We start from the raw sequence: 20,218 nt of genomic DNA, 5'->3' as shown, positions 1-20,218 counted from the left end.
ACGTCAAAGAACATTTACCACTCAACAAACTTGTGCTTTTACTATCTAAAATGGGTTGTTTGGAGTGACCTTCACGTGCTCTTCCAAAAATTTACCAATTTGTAAATTCTGTGTCAGTTGGTCAACATTTTATGAACTAGAGGTGAGGAGAGCGCTGGCCGGCAATTTTATTCCACATTTCCCCGTCCTTCATAGGAAGATATAATGAATTTTCATCACCGTTTTCTGAAGAATTTTAGGTTAGTAAAAAAAAAAAATGCTGTACGGACCCCCTGAGATGCCCCCAAGGAAAATAATTCCTAGTTTGGTTGCCAATGGCGTGTTGCTACATTTCTTCCCCCCCCCCTATACATCGTTCGGTTTGTGAAAATAGGCCACAATTTGTTTCCTTTCATTTTCTGCTGGCACTTGTAAGTCAAAGCAAAACAATGGTATAACCCTGCAAGGATATGATCTAACCATGTCAATTATGAAACTCAATAAACACATCATTTGAGCAACAAAGCTTTCACATTTGTTCGTTCTCGCTAATAAACATTGGACATTTTTTACCAGTCACTGCCTTCACTTTATGCTCAAGCTCTTCAACAACAATAAAACCACCACTGTGTGGAAAATGATATTTCTCAGCTTTTATTGAATGTATTCAAGAAAATTGCATATATCTGGTTTACTAACAATTAATTGAACCAGCATATAATAAAACATACATTTGAAATAATCTGATCAGTAGGAACAAAGACACTCAAAACAAAACTGTACATTTTACATACTGAAATCGAATATAGTCTAAAATAACATAAATTAATACATATGTGATGGAATCATCACAACATAGTAGACGATCCCAAATGAAAGTTGCAAAAGCTAAACTGTTACTTTGATTACCACAGGGTGTGTTTGCATTTTGGGGCTTTATTTTGTTTTTACCCTCAGTTTAAAGAAAATTACAATTATCAATGTGGTTCTTCATAGCTAAATCTATATGACATCTTTTTGAAGAATCACTCTCAGCTCCATCATATGGTGTCCTTATAATCTTGATGACAGTAAATCACAGAGGGTTAATGTTCACATCAGTTTCTTCCAGCTGTGAAATGCCAGTACTAGCGTTCATGGGGAAATTTGAAAAATGCATGGGAGCAGTTTTCTGCATAACAGAACAAGAAATTTCAGAAACGTTTTTTTTTTTAAATTTCTGACAAATGAAGGGAGGTATTGTATGCAGTAGAAAGGAAATAAGTTTTAATTCTGTGCAAAATTGCAGCAAAACCTTTGGTAAAAATATGGTAATATTTCAATTTCAGAGCCTTTTTTGGAGGTTCCATTATGAGGCAACTTCTGCAAACAGAAGTCTAACAAAAGAACTGCTCCAAAATAGCTTTCCCTCAATCCAAAAGCAATCAGAAAATGTGCTTTGCCATGCAATTAGCACCAGACGAAATGCTAAAACATATATAGATAAAACAGAAGACCTATAAAGTACTGCATTATTACACTGGAAAACTGAAGTGGTTGTTTTAGTAGCCTCTTTTACTGAAAAAAAAAACCTTATTGTGCAAAAAAGGCTCTCAATGCTGTCACGAGTCAAACCTGTTATTATAGCTACATACAGTTGGCAATTGCAATGGAATGTGGTTTGGCTTTGCTTGCTGCACTCAGTCATAGTCCTGTAAATATTACGAATGTTCAATGCTAAGTTGACATACTGTGTGTGCAAAGGCATTGGGAATACAATGCATATACTGAAAATGTTTTCTTTAAAATGGCTTTTGGGTCAAAAATCTGAAAATATAACATACACAAACAAGCTACAATTTCCAAAGACAACATGATATTGATTCGTTACAATATAAGATTTATGAGAAAAACAAAGTTATGTACCTGCAGAGGAACCCAATCTCGTGTACCAATACTGGACAGAATATGGAATTACATATTCACTAGTCATGACAACAAAAAACATTCGAACAGTCAGCAAAAAGCACTAAATGAAATGTAACAACACATGAAATCTGACCTCGACCAAAAAAGGGAAAAAGCGTTTAACGTGCGTTTCTTTGGACTACTAGTACCATTTTATGACATCATTGAAAACACAATAAAGGTGTCCTACTTTTTTTTTTGTTTAAGTTAACTTCCTCATGACTGTTTAGCCCAGATGACACCATAGCGAGTCATCTTAGATAGGCAGAGTGGGTTTAAGGCACAGTGTTGAATAGACTTTCCTTGACTAGAATGGCTGTGATCCTATGATACTCTTGAGACAATTCCACTCCTTAGCCAGACTGGAATGATATGAATACATTTGACAGACGGAGACAGAGAAGTAAAAAGATAGCGGACGGGAGAGACGAGCAGGGAAGTTTGATGCAGTTGAGCATCTGAAAATAAAGCTGATATTGAGCCGTTCTCAGTCCGAACTGGCAAGTGATGACATCGAGTCACAGTCTCAATCGGTCAGTTCAGGCATAAAACTCCTTGGTTGGTGCTTTGTGGTAAGCTGTTGTGGAAAGTTTGGTGTCCCCCAGGTCGTAGCTGCCCTCGTCCTTCTTCTTCATGCGGTAGGCCAGGAGGACGAGGAGGAAGATGGCACAAAGCAAGCCGACCACCACGCAGGCTATCACCGCTGGAAGGGCAGAAAGAACCATGATTGGAATGTTGTATTTTGTATATTTGTACATTTTCCAGAAAGTGATTGCAAGTAAATGTGTGCTTACCTGCTAGGACCTCCGTTCGCTCCCACATGCTCTCGGATGTCACAGCATCAGGAGAGTCAAACATTCTGCTGCCTTGACCCACGAGAATTTCATTTGTCAGAACGTCACTTGTGTCTTCAGGGCCGTCATCTTTGGTGGCGGAGGAGTCGTCCCATCTATCCAGGCTGTTGTCTTCGTCGGCTTCTTTGATGTCCTTGCCCTTGGAGGTGGAGCTGGGAGTGGGAGCATGTGTGAACCAGTCCGCTGTTGGGACATTACCTGCCACCTAAAAGGAACAAGCAGACATTACAAATGAGTTTATAACGCAGGAATGCCCAAACTTTAATATTTTCGAGCCACATTTGCTTTTTAAAACGGACGGATGGGCCAGGTTGTTAAAAAAAAAAATGTAAACGTGTAAATGTATATGTAAAATAGTTAATTGCATTGCTAAAATAACCTTTTTGATTTTATAATCAAGATAAATTTATTAAAAGCCATATGTTGCATGAAAATACATGTAAAAAATTTGTGTTCAACTTGTATTTTTGTATTTTATTATTTACAAGAAATCAATTACTTAGATAAATAAATTAAAAAACAACTCATACACAATATTGTTATATAAAAAACACTTCATTTTCATTTTTGGTTTCATTCATACTTAATAATTCAATAGCCAATTATTGTTCTAAAACAAACGTTAAATGTATAGTATATTTATGTTTTAACTCTTATTTTCTAAATCAAACAATTGTTTATAATAACGAAAGCAAAATTCAAGATCAGCTAAATTCTTGCAACAAATTACAGATTTGATCATGCAAATGCGTGGTGGGCCACATTAAAGAACGTAGTGGGCCGTATAGGGCCGTATGGGGCCATATGTTGCCCAGCACATCACCAGCACAAGTGTGTTCTTACCTCCTCGTCCTTGGTGTCCACACTGATTGCAGTTGTCTCGTTGTCCATCACCGTGTTGGGATCGCGGCGGTCAGCTGCTTTCGTCGGCTGATCGTGAGGAGAGTCTGCTGTTGACTGAGCTGGAAGCTTTTCTTCACTCTTGTTCGAGGTGACAAATGTGGTGAAGATCGCCGTCTCGGTCTCCTCTTTGTCTAACAACAGATTTGGGGTAGGAGTAATTTTTCTGGAGTTTGACCTTTGACCTCCACGTGTGCATAACTATTTAGCATTTGATTTTCGGGTTAGCCCAAATAAAAGGCGTCATACATCTAGAAAGGTATAGCATATTGATGTGTTTAAGGTTGAGCGAGAGAGGAGGTGATTTATGAAGCAACAAGGCATGGAGGAGTGTGTGCTCAATAGCATCATGCTAATGACTTGGGCGGCCATTATGGCTTATTCAATTGAACTGCTAGTGTGGAATTGACAGTTGATAAATTGGTGACTGATTGCGTCTTGAAACAAAAAGCAGTGCATAATTTGGGTGTAATCAGCAGAGGTACTGCTGATTACTAACAACGAGTTTGGGGGCTGAAGAATCAACATGATGTCAGCTACAGGGAGTTGAAGTACAGTCCATCCAAAAAGATCCCCTATGTTGCAATAACTATCCTCACAGGGCAACATTGGAAGTAAATGAAGCGCATGGCATATAACAGATTAATTGTTTTTGTCATAATTATTAATGATTAGAAAGGAGTGGCACGACTGGTCAGCACGATGGCCTCAGAGTTCAGAGGTGCAGGGTTTAGATTCCGGCTCCGGCCTTCCTGTGTGGAGTTTGCATGTTCTCCCTGTGCCTGCATGGTTTTCCCCCGGGTACTCCGGTTTCCTCCCATGTTCCAAAAACATGCATGGCAGGTTGATTGGACACTCTAAATTGCCCCTAGGTATGAGTGCGAGCGCGCATGGTTGCTCGTCTATGTGTGCCCTGCAATTGGCTGGCAATTAGTTCAGGGTGTACCCCGCCTACCACCCGAAGATAGCTGCAACCCCCGCGACCCTAGTGAGGACAAAAGGTACAGATATGGGATGGATGGATGGATAACAAAATACTTTTTTCCAGTCATATTTGTGCTTGTTTATTAGTTAGCAAGCTACTTCAAAGGTCATGTAGCAGGACGAATACATGCATATATGATTTTGAGGGCATGGACTGTTCCTCCAATGGCAAGCCTACTCAAAAGGTGTAAATAAATCCTGATCTCTTCACCATGATCTTGACCAGAATGGTGATTCTATGGTACATATTTTGTGCAAATTGTAACTGTTCTACTACTCAGTGGGGTTCCTGTGTCAAAATGATTACTTTGAGCAAAGAAAGACTTGTGCACCGTACTGTGAGAGAGAAGCTCATTTTGGCATTAGAAGGCATTCAAATGTGTTCTCTGAGTGTTTATAGCAAGGTTGCGTAGATACCTGATGTTTAAAACGCCCATATTTTACAAAACCATAATTGCTAACAATGATCACACGAACTGCTCGAGCATATTTTCTCTTGGTGGTGGTGGTTGGGGGAGGAGGGGGGCGGGGGGTGATGAATCATGAATAAAAGGTGAAAAGTAATCTGCTGGCTTCAAATAAAAACTTCACCTCGTCCACATCACCTTGGAACACCCACAATTGCCTCACCATACAGCACAAGCATTCATCTGATGTGTGAACAAGTCGAACAAATAATAACAGCACTTAATGGGTGAGGTAAAAAGGCCACACCTGACAACTGGCAATAGCGCAACCAGACAAACACAAACATTTGATGATGAACACTTGAAACGCACTAACCATGATTACCTGAACAAATAAATAACAAAAAAAAATTGGGGGGAATTTGTGTTTTGTAGTTTACAGCAGCTTATTCTACCGTTGCCATAGACTCGAGCTTCTGCTAGCCGCCCAAGTGACTGACAACCTAATTATGTGGAGGAACATTAAAGGCAGCATTGAGTCCAGATTTTGCGATTGTGCGCACACGTTCCTGAAGCTCTCTAACCTGTGTTACAAATTGTCTTTTTTCTTCCTGTTACGTATAAGACTGTGATCATTATTCACTAAAGTAAACCAAACACGAGGATCAACAGCAGAATAAAATGTTCGGTGGTCCCACATCCCACAAAATGTATTTGCCTTCCAAATGGGGCATCATTCAAAAGAAAAGTATACAGGTGGTGTAACTAAACGCAGCTATAAGCAGAGAAATTATCTACCAATGCATATTTTCAGACTTTAGTAATTGTACGTTTATTTTAAAAAAAAATACACCTTAAGAAGTCACTCAAAATCAAGCCCACACCCCTTACCATAGTCTCCGGATCCAGATCCTGATCCTAAGTCATCCCCATCTTCATCATCTATCGGGAGGTCACCTGATGTTTGACCATCTATGTAAAGGTCATCTCCTAAGAATGGGTGTGACTGGGAAGAGACCAGCATCTGAAAGGAAAACAAAATGATGTGTTAATAAACAGTGTCATTACTCACTCAATGAGAACTATTAACAAAATGAAAAATAAATTAAAAAAAAAAACACTCAAATTCATTGACTACAGTAAGTGACCTTTGGTTTCTGAGAATGTGTCAATAAAGTGATACCATAGTGAGGCAAGTAAAAGGAGGTCAAAGTTTGTTACAAGAACTGCACATGGATTCAATTCACATGCTGCTTCAGTGATTTGCAACAGGACCGATAACCGCTAAATCTGTTGCCATTTCAAGCATCGCAGGAAGAGGTAAAAGAGATAGGGCCCTTGTTTGGTAACTCGCAAAAAAGCTACATTTATTAGCTTGTTGTTGGCAGCATTACCTTAGAAGAATGCTGCATGATAATAAACCTGAGATTCAGTAAGATGCACACAACCTCACACAGACAAACACATTCACGTGCACGCAGATGAATGTGGCCCATTGAGACGTGAAGTATGCATGTCTGGTATGCATGCTATGCTTCCACTAACACAGGTGCGAACATGGATGGATCCTGGCAGAAGAAAGGGAAGGGAACTTCTTAAGAAACAGGTGCTGAGAACAACCAACACGGCCATAAATTTTGCTGTGATTCAGAGCGCAGCAATTTATTATATTACACAAAGGAAATGCGTATGGTCATATTGTGGTTGAAAAAGTCACACTAAAGATACTTTGTTTATAAAAGACAAGTTCATGGTTAGTGAAACTGGCATGTAAAAAAAACCAATGCAAAGAGTAAATAAATTTTAAATACTTTTGAAAAAACTGAAAAGCTCAGACGTGAAGAATGTGACAAATTTAAAGCAGAATATTAGGATAAGATCGGGTAAATTTCTGCACATTGTGTGAAATTGATTGCTGAATTTGTCTTGGAAAAAAATGAAGTAAAAATGGGGACACCAATGGGTGCCAGCAAAGGCGCTGTTGAGTCAGTCTCAATTACAGTTTGCCATCTTAAGAAGGACAACATGAAAGCAGCAGCAGTAAGCCACACTATGGCAACACTCAGCACTAAAGCCAAATAAAGGCAAAATATCGGCCGATCCGACAGAGCTGATCAGATCCGTGTAAAGTTATAGTGGGAATCAAACACACTGCACCTGCAAAGATGTCAGGCGAATACACCACTACACGTCAGTGACCACTAACAATCAAACTGGTCAATAGCAAATTAAAATTAGAGATGGGTTTATACTTCACTAAACATATTTTTGAAGCCGATTTAAAAAAAAATCTCTTTCCTTTTTTTTTCTTGCAAACCTGGTTTTTGATTGTGAAAATCTGATGAGTTACAGAAAAAAATAAACAGAATTAGAAATTAGTAATCCGTCTAGATACATTTACTAATAACATAAATGAGTTGACCAGTGCTATTAAACCATCAGCTATGAAAACTATACCTTTAAATATTTATGTCGTGTCATAAGAAATTGAGATGACATTTGAGGATTTTTTTTTTTTTTGCAAAAGTTTAAGTAGTAGGACCAATTGGCTTTGAAATGTTAAGTTATTTAACCGAAAAGCAAACAGCCTCTAGTCTGATGTGGTCTTTAGAATTTTTTTTTTTTTTGGAGTCAAAGCAGCTCACACGAGTAAGACGGACTCGCTGGTGTGGAGGGAACAGTTAAACTGTGGTGAAAGAAAGCAGGATTCCCTTTTATGGTGAGAAAAGCTCACCTTCCTGTGACCTCAGGTGCTTTCATCTGCTGAACAGCAAAAAGCGCCCTCCCAGCTTCTAAAATATCACACGCTATACATAAATATCACATCAACTAGACGGCAATGGAACGCCTACGTAGACCCACTGTGAGGTTGTGGGCTAAAAGCCAACAGAAGAAAACCACCAACAAAATAAAATACATTTCACGACCACGCTCCCGTGCCAGAGAGTCGCTATAATGCATGTTTACATGAAAATCAGACATCTGGAAAACATACATGGCGTCTCTCTCATACACACAATATATATCCATCTGGTAGCCTGGTGCTCTGTCATGATGAGAGTTTGCTGGAAATAGCCATGTCACAGCAGTAAAACACATATGCAGGCAACAAAGGCATGTGTGATTGGCTCACGGTAATGCATTATTACTGCTTGTAATAAATAATTTCTTTACCTTCTACCACTTGGTCTTATAGTTATTACAGGAAAATATTTCTCACATAGGCTGAAAGTCAATAATAATGACAGACACATGGTAGCATGGTTGTGTAACCTGGAGTGCACAGCAGGGCAGCAGCCCCAAATGCTGCTTCGTGTATAGTCTGTTTACTTGGGGTGAAACGAGAGGGGGGAAAAAAAATGGAATCGAAAAATCTTATTTGTTTTTTGCATTGAATCGAACCAAATCGTTCCGCTTGAAAAATTTAGCAACACACGTATTGAATCGTCTGTTATTTTCTTCGAGGGGAAAGGCCACATTGACAACAGCCTACTGACACGTTCCTGCGTATTGTGAAAGGACATCTAGAAACATTGCATAATACCTTTTCAAACTAAGCCAACCATATAGATTCTAATTGTAATCCCACTGACTGGAACCAAATGGAGTTGTTTCGCTTGAAAATAAACAGCCCTTGAAACATTTTGGCACCTCATGAATTGAATCAATGGTATTGGAGAAATGACCAGCACTAATGTTGACATATTTGTTATACTTCAACTTTTAATTACTTTGAAATGAAATGGGAAAATTTGATGATTTTTTTATTTATTTTTTTACAGATAATATACGGTGCTCTCTGATTGCCTCGTATGTGTGAGGTTGAGCTTTCCCCTTTAAATGTATTCCACACTTCAGATGGAATAAAACACCCTAAATATATCGGGTTTATTTATGTTGCAACATTTCTTTTACTGAAGAGGAGACTGAGGGCATCAAGACGCAAGTGGAAGTCTGCAAGAAAAAAAAAATTGTGACCTTTGCAGTGGTGTGAAATTTGACATTGAACACTCACTGTCCTGCTGCATTGAACGCAATGTTCTCTGTCCTGCAGGTATTTCATGTCCCACGAGACCCTGGGGGTGACTACACACTTCTAAATTTCTGAATGTGGGATTCTGTATCAGCTTTGTAAACACACACTTATGTGACTGGTACATACTGAGTTCTGAAGTACGACTTCAAAAACATGAAACCAATGCAAAACTGTGACATTGTTTCTGCACACGGGAATTATTTGCTATGAAGTAGACAGCGGATAAAAGTCTATGAACCTTATGTCCATCCATCCATCCATTTTCGAGACCGCGTACCCGATCTCAGCTGACTATGGTTGAGATTCCAGGCCACATCTAGACAAAACACTAACCAACACTGGACTAATTAGCCTTCTAATAACCTAACATGCATATTTTTGGGAATCTGTGAGAAAGTCTGAGCACACAGAGGAAACACACTCAAGCACAGTGACAATTTACGAATTCCACACGGGACCATAACGCAAAATTCAAGCCTCAAAAGTGTGATGCAGATGCTAACCACTAGGTCACTATGCGGCCTTTCTGATATTCCTTTTATTTATTGCTTTTGTTTTGGTTGGCAATAAATGTAAACTTGCTTTGCCTTAAGGGATGTACAGTACAATCCACACAGGAAGACCAAATAGACTAGACGTGGGATTCGAACTAAAACTTTATAATTGTGAGGCAGAGTGCTAACCACTATTTCACTGCGCTGCCCTGAATGTGGCATGCAAATCCCAATAAAACAATGGGAGCAGGTGTCCTAGTACATCTCCCAAATTGTGAATGTCCCACGCAGCTCCGATCTTGCCTAGACTAGCCCAGAAGGACTCATGGTGAGTCATCCATCCAGAAAATGACACAAAAAAAACAGCTCACATCCCGTCAAGAGCAGACATTCATCATTCACACGAGAACAGCATTGCTGGTCGACTAACCAGTAATTCTACAGCCACACATTTGCCAACTGAGACAGTTTGCATAATACACCATAACGGCCAGAAATTTTAAGACTGGTTTCTCTGGAAGTGAGGCGACGCAATGCTCAAACTCAAGCCTGTTGCTCCGCCATCAGATTTTTTTCCAAGACTGTGCTTTCGCGTTTAAAACCTGCAGGGCCTTCTATATACTGTAGGTGGGGAAACTTCATAAACTCTCTCTGGAGCTCCAGTCTCAGGTTTCAGCTGGCTTGCTTTCACAATACACAGTCCACGATTCATAAATACCACGTTTATTGAAAAGGGTAACTTGGTTTCACTGTACTTTAGCTGACTTGTATAAACAGGATCTTTAGGTCCCTGTTGGAAAGAAAAGCCGTTTCCAGGTGTTTTCCAGCTTTAATATACACATTCTCACACACGCACACACAAACACATAGAGGGCGAAAAGGTTGTTTTTTTTTTGTTAGTGAGGAAGAAAAAAATGGCCTGAGGCAGCATGTAGACGACACTTGATTACATTTAAAGCTTGATCCAACGTCTGACTGTGAAAGCAGTGGTCACGGTTTGGGGGAAAAAAAAAAAAAAGCAAAAGTAGAAAACAGACTATAGTCCTATGTGAACTTGACACCATCTCGCCACCTACACATGGACCAAGAAGGCTATGGCTGAATATTAGTCGGCCAAAAAATATATTTACTTAAATGGGCAAGCATTGGCTATTTTTCGTCAGAGGAGACAGATTAGAAATGTTTGTGGAAAATTAAAATGGAGAAATGCTGATTAGATACATAGATAGATAGATAGGTAGTCAAGTAAAAGGCAAACCGTACTTACCTTTTCACTTTTGAATCCAGGGACTAGCCCAACGAGGAACAACAACCAAAGAGTCCTCATCTCAATTTTCAGAGAGAAGGCGGTAACTGAACAAACTATTTTGAAAAAAGGGACAAAATGGAAATGAATGTGTTCAAATCAAAGTTCAAGTCTTTACAATCTATCGTAGTCGCGTTTCGGTCCGTATTATTCGACAAATCTGCTAAATCTTTGCTTAACGGCGTGCCGCAGCTGGACGAGTCGAGGTGTGGAGTCGCTCGCAGAGTCTGGAAAAGTTGTTTGGTCTGGAAAGGCAACGTGACGCCGCAGTGATGTCATGACGCAATTGCGTCACTTGAAGCGGAAGTTGGAAGCGTGGCCCACAGCGAAGGGATTTGTAACGAAAGATGACTAAAACCTAAATTATGCCTGATGCCTTACGTGAAAACTAAACACATTTTATTTTGTATCGTCGTAGTACGTTCTTGTAGTTAATTCATTTAAGTGCGCTATTTGCTATTGTGTTTTTTTTTAGTAAAAATTCCACCGAACTTCCCTGTCAACCATGTAAACACCAGAGGTCCTCAGAATGGGCCGAAATTACATTTATTTAAATGAAAATTGGATTGTCTGGTGCTTTTTAATCTTTGCAACAGTTACATCTTGTCCCATTAGTTGTTTTGTGCATTTAATACATACAATAAACTAATACATAAATTTCATAAATAATTCATTTTATTACCCATAAAATATACAGTGATCTCAGTACTGAAATAATTCATTGCAACTTTGACTTCACAGTTCTTTTTTATATGTACATTGCATCCCATCCAAAGAAAAGTTTTATTCATAGGAATCCACAAAATGTACATATTTCCAGTTAGATTCAAACTCTTCAACAAAGTAAAGCAAGAATTCCAAGCATGAGATTTGAGTGGGTCCTTTTTAAAATGACAAAGCAAGCAAACCACGCCGTATAATGATCAAACAAAAACATACCATTTTGTCCATGGTTTACTCAAGCCTGTACCTCAACAGTGGCAAAGTGCTTCTCATGAACGCTTCATTACTTACCTAGTCACAGATTTTACAGCTGCCTCTACACTTTTCCTCCCTCCAAAACTAATGAAGGCACAAAATGAGCACATATATATAGTAAAGTACACAAATAATTTATTCTTGAGACTAAACCATGATGGACAGATACACGAGGGCGAGGTTGCTCAATAATAAAAGAACCTGATGAAAATAATTGATGCTCTTTTCAAGAGGATAGGGAGTTGAAGACAAGGATATTTTAAAATTTTGATTTCAAACATTCACACAACTTCCTTCCTGGGTGACAGACTTGAAATGACAAGTGCGTTTTGAAAGATGCAGTGCGTAGAAGAATCTACCCCAACATTCACACGACCATCTAAAATAAAATAAAAACAAAAAATATATACTTTCTGCATCACCTCCAGGAAAACCAACCAAGACAACCTTCAAAACAAAGACTCATGTACACGTAATTGAAATTGGGTTAAATTACATCCGCATCTTTTGGTCCATGCTGGTTTAGCTTTCTTTTTTTAGCTGCTACCGTCCTTCCATTCGCATGTTATTGCAGTAAAAAGGTGTATGCCCATCGAGTGCAATCACTTGAACAGTGAGTCAGTGTAGCCTTGTATCACCTGGAAGGACACCTAGTGCTGGATGAGGTCGGGATGGGATGACTTAAGGCTCCTGAAGGGGCTTGTGTCTTCTTCTGCACTACTGAGCTAGCCCTGTGTGAACTTAAAGACACAACGTGTGCTTGTTTCACGTAGTTTCCTGTACTTCAGTATGTCTCTGAGTCAGAGTCATTGAGTTCTTCATCTTTGTAGAAGACATCGTGATGGCTGATGTTGTTGAAGCTGCAGTAGGAGCTGTGCTGGCCGCGCAACACAGGCAGGCTATCGAAGGTGACGCTCTTGGAGGGGCTGGTGGTGTAGTGGTTAATGGCACTGAAAGGAAGGGTAGGCGCCGAGGTGCAGGGGGACACAGGCATCATGGTGGCCAGGATGAGGGCGAGGCAGTCTGCCACATCTTTGTTGGGGGCGCAAGCCAAGGCGGGTGTGTAACCTGAGGGAATGACCACACACCAGTATTAATTGTAAAATGTGAACGAGTTTATCTATATCTAGACTGAACAATACATTTACCATTCTCATCAACCGCGAGGACACTGGCTCCCTTTGTGAGCAGCTCTTGCACCACTACCGTCAGGCCATTTCTTGCAGCTACGTGCAGAGGGCTTGAATGGAAAGGAGAACAAGGATTGGGTAGAAGGTCAGGTTGCAAACGGGCGGAAAATAATTTGTGAAATAATCACACACGTTGGACAATGCCCAGAAAAAATATTGATATTTCAATTAACTGAATAATTTGTTTGGTGAAGTAGTGTTTAGCTTCATTCCATGAGATAGGTATGACTGTGGGTGAATGGTTGGTTGTCTGTACAAGATGTGACCTGTGATTGATGGCCAGTCCAGGTTGTACCCCGCCTCTCACTCAAAGTCAGATAGCTCACCCTCAATGAGGTCAAGCGCAATAGAAAAGGGATGGAGAGATCGTTGACATATTTGTAGATTTTTGTGTTAAACTTTACTATATATATAGATAGTTTACCCTACTGTCTGCGAGCAGAAACATAAAAATTGTTGCAAATAATACGTACGTCTGTAAGGCGGCATTAGTTGCATTTATGAGGTTTCTGTCTGTAATCTTCTCCAATATCAACAAGGCACTGGTTTCATGTCCCTGGGAAAAGCAAGCAGAGTTTCATTGGTGCTAAAAACTTCCAAGTAACCAGGAAGTGACAAGTTGAATCATACATTATGCCTTTAGCATCCGCATGTGAGATGGCACCCAATTAGCTGCCTTAGCATGAAACACTGCCCTCTAGTGGTTATAAACTGTACTGACCTTACTGCAGGCAAGATGAAGCGCAGTGTTCTTCACTGCATCCTGAAGCGTAAGATCTGCTTTTGCACTGCTCACCAAGAGCTCTTAATATTAAGAATGGCACATATAAAATTAACTCAGTAATATTCTTATGCGTTTGTCTCTTAGGTATAATTCACTGACGTCAGGCAAAAACCGTGCATTTCCAAAAACGTCACTTCCATGGAAACCCCCAAAATGATGTTTGTAGAGCCATTAACATTATATAATTAAAGAGAGCAAGCCATTGTAAACACTTAACATTGGACAATAATTTGTTTAAAAAAAAAAAACAGACCCACATGGAGACTGACCAATATAAACGATTTGTTTAAAAAAGAAAAACATGAAATGGAACAAATTTGGACATAGGAGGTTTCAGCCTGACGCCCCGTGGTGCCTGTGTGCATCCAGCATACCGACTGCGTTGGTTTGGCCGTTCTCAGCAGCCATCATGAGAGGGGTCTTCCCTGTGGCATCCACACTGTTGACCTGAGCGTTGTGGCTCAGCAACAGCTGCAGACACTCAACATGGTCAGTGAAGGCCGCGGCATGCAGAGGAGTCCTGCACACAAAAGGGATGATACAAATCATGGTTTGAGAAAAAAAAAAAAAAAAAAGGTACATTTAGAGGGTTTAACTAGCATTTATAGTTACTTTAACAATCAAGATTGTACCTGTTTTTGCTGTCGTAGGCATTGACAATAACAGGGCCCATTGTGTCTATAAGCATCTCAGCAGCACCTTCATTGTCACGGATCCTTAGGAGAGAATTTATCTATTTATCAAACACCACCCGCCTGGTTTTACCACCTATCAAATACTGCAAGGATTGGATAACTTACACTGCACAGTGGAGGGGGGTGAAGAGATTGCCTTCTGCTTTTTGGAAAACCTCTTGCTCCAGCAGAACCTCTACACATGTATCATGACCTTTAAGAAAGAATCCCGGTTCATTGTCAAGCTGAGCAACTATTTTCCAAATATAGTGAAATTCATCTTTAATAAATTGGTTTCTTGTCTATCTGCTGGCCGCTCAAAATATTTCCTTACATACGAATGGCTCACTAAAATCTTTTGGAATTGGTGGGGGAAAAAAGAAAGGTATAGCATGAGAGTAGGAATTCCTTTCCTGAGCCGATACCTTATCGAGGGAAGTAAGTTTGGAGGAGCTAGTCGGGCTGGCATCGACACAACTTGGGCTCTGGTCTGGTACTTGTCTTTCTAGGAGGGTTTGGACTGTGTTCTGTGGATTTGCCCTTGTTGAAAGCTCAGTTTTTAAAGCTCAGCCTGCTTGCTACTTAGGAGATTAGTGAAAGTGTCAAAGTCCTTTAACCGTAATTGTTTTCAGAGAATTATTTACAGTAGTCACGTCTTTACTACTGAAATTGCATGGGTTAGTTATACAATGCATTCCTACAAATTTCGTTTGTTTCACTGCCATAAGTGTCAAACTGCATTCCAAGCTGAGAATCCCCAACAATAGAAAACATAAACATGACGAACTATAGTCGACATCATTTTGAATTCACAAACCATTGTAGCAGGACCAGTGCAGTGGCGTGTAGCCCTGGCTGTCTGTTAACACAGGAGGCGTTTCCACTGACTGGGCAGCATGCAGCAGGCCTCCCAATACACCAATGTGTCCACAAGCTGCTGCCAGGTGGATGGGTGTGCGGCCTTTACAGTCTTGCACCAAGAAGCTGGCGCTATGCTGAAGCAAAGCCTCCACACATTCCTCATGACCAGTAACAGCCTACAAATAGAATACAATTGCAAACGGTTATCTCTTGTTATAGATGACAGCCTGAAATGAACGAATTTTACAAAAACTTTCTTGACAATAGCATGTTCTATATGCACCCTCACGAGTCTAAATTCAGATATGAATAAACAGCAACATCCACCGGCTTTTATCCATCTCAGGAATCGGCCATTTTGCCACTTGCTGTTGACTGAAAACAACATCACTTTGAGTCAGGGCTCAGAAAATGACCAATCACAGCACACCTGGTTCTGGGTTTTGGTCATGTGACGTTTGGAAGTTGAGCCCTGAGGCAGCACGTGGCAAAATGGTTGCCCCTTGAGATGGATAAAACCAGTGGATGGTGCTGCTTAATTCATATTCAATTAACACACTATTGATCACCATACCATTTCCAGACTAGTGGGGCAGCACATATTCTCGCAAAAAAATGTTTAACTTGACTTCCCCTTTACAAAGGGAAAAAATGCAAAGTTACACTCACTCCTCTATGCAAGGCTGTCCTGCCCCATTTGTCTTTGGCTTCCACGCCAGCTCCTTTATTAAGCAAAGAATACACACAGTCTGTGTGTCCGCTTAGAACCGACAGCATCAAAGGGGTTCTGAGAATTTATACACACAAAAAAAGAAAAAGTTAAACGGATTTTACATAAGACTCATATTGGACCGTAATAGCAAATAATAAAACAAAAAAATGGCGACTTACTGTCCGTTACCATCTTGAATGTCTACTGCACTTTGAAGATCAGCATTCCCAATCAGCAAACGTAAACATTCTAAATGACCATTAGTAGCTGCGAAGGATTGATGAGTTCATTTGCATTATTGTGTAAGAGTTTATACGTTTCATAGCACAAAAGTAGACAGACTAAATGGTTTACTACGAGCCCATACCTGCAGCATGAATTGGTGTTCGCTTTAAGGTAAAATCCTTGACCAAGATGGAGGCACCTTGGTTTATTAAAACATCCACACACTCCACATGGCCCTTAAATGCAGCCAAGTCGAGAGGCGTTCGCCCTTGGCTGTTTCTCACATCCAAATCCAACAAAGACTGCACCAGAACCTCCATGGCCTGATGGTGACCATGGTACGCCTTAACAACCCAAAATAAACATCCAAATATTAGACTTTTGAAAGACAGGAAAATAAATGTCTTGAGTGATAAGGATTTGACTCACAGCAAGGTGCAATGGGCTTATGGGAGCTCGGACTTCAGAGTCATTGAGGATGTCTGTCCCTGAGGTTTCCATTAACTGACATTATGAAGAACAATGATCAAAAACTGAATTAAGGTATTTGCTTGGCTTTGAAGGTCAGGATCACATTGATGCACAAAACATTCAAATAAAGCATTTCCTCAAATAGTGGCCAAGCGCACTTATTCAAATGGTGAGATAAAATATTTACAGTATTTGAAGGAGGTTTCCATTTGACAGGAATAATTTACCTGACTAATTTAATACTTATGTAGAGGGAACATACAGAGGAGAACATGGCTGTTTCGGGGTAGAACCGGTACAATGGGAAAGGGGCAATAGATGCAAGCAGCCTGAACACTGCAGCCTAAGCAGATGAGCAGAAGCATTCTTGCAAAGTTACACCAATTCACGTTTACACTTGAGTAGCTGTAAACTAACATGGATTTTGTTTTCCCAATGTCTGATATTAATTTTATTTGTTTACATTTTGGCAGGTTCATCTCAGGCTAGGTTTCTGTACAAAAAGAAAAGAAAAATAGCCCTAGGGATTATTTGTAATCTGCCATAATTTGAGGATATCTCATTTGCACAGTAAAGAAAATTCACAAATTCTACTCACCGCATCTAGAGGGGTTTCACTTGCAATCTAGAATTATTGGGAAATTAAGCAGTACCTTTATCAATATAAGATAGTGAAATGGGTTTTACACAGCATGCAGTTAATAGTGATGCTCTCACCAACTCCAGACAAAGGCGATGTCCATATGCGGAGGCATAATGCACAGCATTGTAGCCCTGATTGTCCCGGATCCCTGGATTTGCATCATTTCGCAGTAAATATTCCAGGCACCTGGTGCAAAAAAAAAAAAAAAAAAGATAGTTTAGATATTAAACTCAAATATTTACTGTATTTTTTGGACTGTAAATCACAGTTTTTTTTCATAACTGGCAGCTCTTATGACTTATATTCAGAAGAGACTAGTATTAAAATCACTTGCACCTAAAATCCCGTTCCCTAATCCTATTTCCGAATCCAACCGGAAGTCGTTCGACCGCTGCTATAAACATGATTGGGCAATGGAAATTTTCTGTGTAATTCTGACCTCAACAGTTCTTGGTTTTGGGACTTAGGGTCGAGTACAATGAGTTTTTTATGATGCATTGTATTTTAACAGCCGATATTTATACTTCGGAGAAATTTATATTCCAAAAGATACAGTATTACACATCATGAACAAAAATACACAAAAACATCAGGTTTTACCACAAAAAAATGTCCACATTATTAACCTCCAATATACAGTAGTTGCTGCTCCTTTTACATATATAGAATTTTACAAAATGTTTACGAATTACATTGACATCACATTTGTTGCTTCACTAGAACGTGATAAACAATGCTTAGAGCTCAACTGACTTTCCATCGGTGTCAGAAGCGGCAGCATAGTGGAGCGGTGTGCATCCCCTCTCATCCAGGTCATTCACACTGGCCCCTGAGCCCACCAGCGCAAACAGACACTGGTAGTTACATTTGGCAGCAGCGTAGTGCAAAGAAGTCCTAGAAAGGTAAATGTTGTTTAGGTGACTAAGATAAACTACAGAAGCAAAAAGAACACCACAATTGAAGATCATCACAAACCTGCCAAAGCTGTCCTTTTTATTGAAGTCTGCCCCCGTGTTGAGAAGTAGATTGAGACATTCCAGGTTCCTGCGTAGATTTAAACAAAGGAGAGCATTGCAAATGATTGGCTTTTATTATTAGGAGTGATTAATTGACTGGATCAGTGGTTTAAAAAAAATAATTCAACTCAATTCAGCTTTAATAGCACACACCCTCCAGCAGCTGCAGCATGTAAACAGGTCCTTCCAAAATCATCAGGCGTGTCTATATCAAAACCTAATGAAGAAAGGATGATGAGCAACAGTACGCAACTCGAGTCAATAATTAAGTTTCTTAATGGAGTTACCTGAAGATAGAAGCTTTCGGCAGCAGTCAGAGAATCCACTGAGAGCAGCCAAATGCAGTGGGAACATACCGTGGACGCCTCGTCTGCAAAGAAATTCTCATGGTAAGGGTGTCTTCATTGAATAAAAAATATTTGGAACATTAATATTTCATAATGTGACTGGTATATTAGAATTTGTTGAGTCAAAGTATTGTTTAAAACAACATTAGATAAAATATGCAAAATTGTTAAACTACATCTCTGATTGATTGAATTGTGTGACCAGTACGACATTGGAATTCACACTGGTGCATAGATATTGGTACATGTTAAGATGTAAGGTGTCTAAAAACCTTAGGGGATTTAATCCTACAGATCATTAAGAATCATTTGGACCATTGCTTTTGTATCTTCCCTTGAACATAATTGGTGCATTTGTGGGCAGGGTCTACCCACTTGGCAGTGTCAGCTCTGTGGGCAATGAGTGTGTTGATGATCAGCTCGTGACCGTATCGTGCAGCAATATGCAGTGGCGTATTTCCATTCTTATCCTCACAGTCAACTTCAGCGCCTGAAGTGGGGTTGGTGGAGATCAAATAAAATCAAGCTTTTGAGCCAGAGTTATACAATTGCTTCCAACATGCAAACAGTTCTGGACGAGCTCACCGTTTTCAATGATAGCAAGAGACCTTGAGAATCTTCCATGGATTGCCGTCATGTGAAGAGGTGTCTTTCCATCCTTGCTCTAAATGAAAACATTTTGTTTGTTAGAAATGTGCAGCTTTTCGTAAATGTTTGGTCTCGTTCATGTTCCGGCACAGACATTTGTTGCTGACGGACGCAAGTTCACAGCCACAAACCTACAATTAATCACATGTTGCCAAGGATTTGTGATCCATTACAGCAAAGTGGCGCTGGCGGAGCTTGGACATCAACATGAATTGTGTGCCGACGAGCTGGCGTCTTTCTCGTGGATGCCTGCTGCCAGAGGCACCAGCAACCCAGCTTTAAGTTTGTGTTTTTAAGGGAATTAAACTTTTTCGTATCTTCCACTGAATTGTCGTGACTGCTCAGTGTTTAAGCCTCTCCAGCTAACTTAGCTTAGCATAGCTTCCTGCCTGTGTTACAGTGCTGAGCTGGGACGATTACTCGAGTAATCGATGGAATAATCGATAGGATAATCACAATTATTACACATCGCCGTAAATTGGGACATTGTCTTTTTCATTTTTTTGAGATCATGTGACACACCGAAGTCTTCCAACAGGAATCGGTGACAGTTTTGATTATTGACAGCCAAAACTGTTAGCCCGGTAAGAGAACTTCTCTTTACACGAAAAAAAATGTGAACACTAGAAATCTATCAAATTACTACGCAGATACTTTATTTTTTTTATGTGGACACCAGCAAATCAGGGGAGCGTATGTAACGTGACTAATAAAAAAAATTATTCTTATTCTCAGGGTGTGTTATTCATGAGAAATTACATC

At 39.9% G+C, this 20,218-nt stretch overlaps 2 protein-coding genes across 2 annotated transcripts in view; both read right to left on the bottom strand.

Moving 5' to 3' along the window:
* Positions 1–617: 617 nt before the first annotated feature.
* On the bottom strand, positions 618–11,188 carry LOC148329380 (uncharacterized). Its single transcript, XM_088307604.1, has 5 exons — positions 10,869–11,188; positions 5,963–6,095; positions 3,624–3,814; positions 2,721–2,985; positions 618–2,629 (listed from the first exon to the last, which is right to left on the bottom strand). The coding sequence occupies exons 1-5, from the start codon at positions 10,926–10,928 to the stop codon at positions 2,466–2,468; spliced, it is 813 nt and encodes a 270-aa protein (XP_088163730.1). The 5' UTR covers positions 10,929–11,188; the 3' UTR covers positions 618–2,465.
* Positions 11,189–11,564: 376 nt separating this feature from the next.
* The window catches only part of LOC148329379 (serine/threonine-protein phosphatase 6 regulatory ankyrin repeat subunit A-like), a 17,509-nt gene continuing 8,855 nt past the window's right edge, over positions 11,565–20,218 (bottom strand). Inside the window, exons 9-28 of the mRNA XM_088307520.1 lie at positions 19,394–19,472; positions 19,184–19,298; positions 18,749–18,831; positions 18,615–18,678; positions 18,421–18,489; positions 18,199–18,339; positions 17,520–17,631; positions 17,401–17,427; positions 16,761–16,835; positions 16,474–16,675; positions 16,286–16,373; positions 16,064–16,181; positions 15,351–15,570; positions 14,660–14,747; positions 14,492–14,575; positions 14,234–14,379; positions 13,797–13,879; positions 13,549–13,631; positions 13,034–13,125; positions 11,565–12,953 (exon numbers count right to left, since the gene is read on the bottom strand). Of these exons, the coding sequence (XP_088163646.1) occupies positions 12,670–12,953; positions 13,034–13,125; positions 13,549–13,631; positions 13,797–13,879; positions 14,234–14,379; positions 14,492–14,575; positions 14,660–14,747; positions 15,351–15,570; positions 16,064–16,181; positions 16,286–16,373; positions 16,474–16,675; positions 16,761–16,835; positions 17,401–17,427; positions 17,520–17,631; positions 18,199–18,339; positions 18,421–18,489; positions 18,615–18,678; positions 18,749–18,831; positions 19,184–19,298; positions 19,394–19,472 (2,253 nt within the window). The 3' untranslated portion in view covers positions 11,565–12,669. The remainder of the gene's footprint in view (positions 12,954–13,033; positions 13,126–13,548; positions 13,632–13,796; positions 13,880–14,233; positions 14,380–14,491; positions 14,576–14,659; positions 14,748–15,350; positions 15,571–16,063; positions 16,182–16,285; positions 16,374–16,473; positions 16,676–16,760; positions 16,836–17,400; positions 17,428–17,519; positions 17,632–18,198; positions 18,340–18,420; positions 18,490–18,614; positions 18,679–18,748; positions 18,832–19,183; positions 19,299–19,393; positions 19,473–20,218) is intronic.

The sequence above is a fragment of the Idiotropiscis lumnitzeri genome, chromosome 10, assembly GCF_059441095.1.
Source record: "Idiotropiscis lumnitzeri isolate Australia: NSW breed Sydney's pygmy pipehorse chromosome 10, RoL_Ilum_1.0, whole genome shotgun sequence".
Lineage (NCBI taxonomy): Eukaryota > Metazoa > Chordata > Actinopteri > Syngnathiformes > Syngnathidae > Idiotropiscis > Idiotropiscis lumnitzeri.
Note: the sequence above shows the minus strand (reverse complement) of the source record. Positions and strands in the feature narration are given on the sequence as shown.

Coding starts and splice junctions, on each gene's coding strand:
- LOC148329380 (XM_088307604.1), bottom strand. CDS start 10,928: ATGAGGACTCTTTGGTTGTTGTTCCTCGTTGGGCTAGTCCCTGGATTC. Junction 3,815..5,962: donor ATCTGGATCCGGAGACTATG/GTAAGGGGTGTG, acceptor ATCTGTTGTTAG/ACAAAGAGGAGACCGAGACG. Junction 2,986..3,623: donor TGGACACCAAGGACGAGGAG/GTAAGAACACAC, acceptor TGTTCCTTTTAG/GTGGCAGGTAATGTCCCAAC.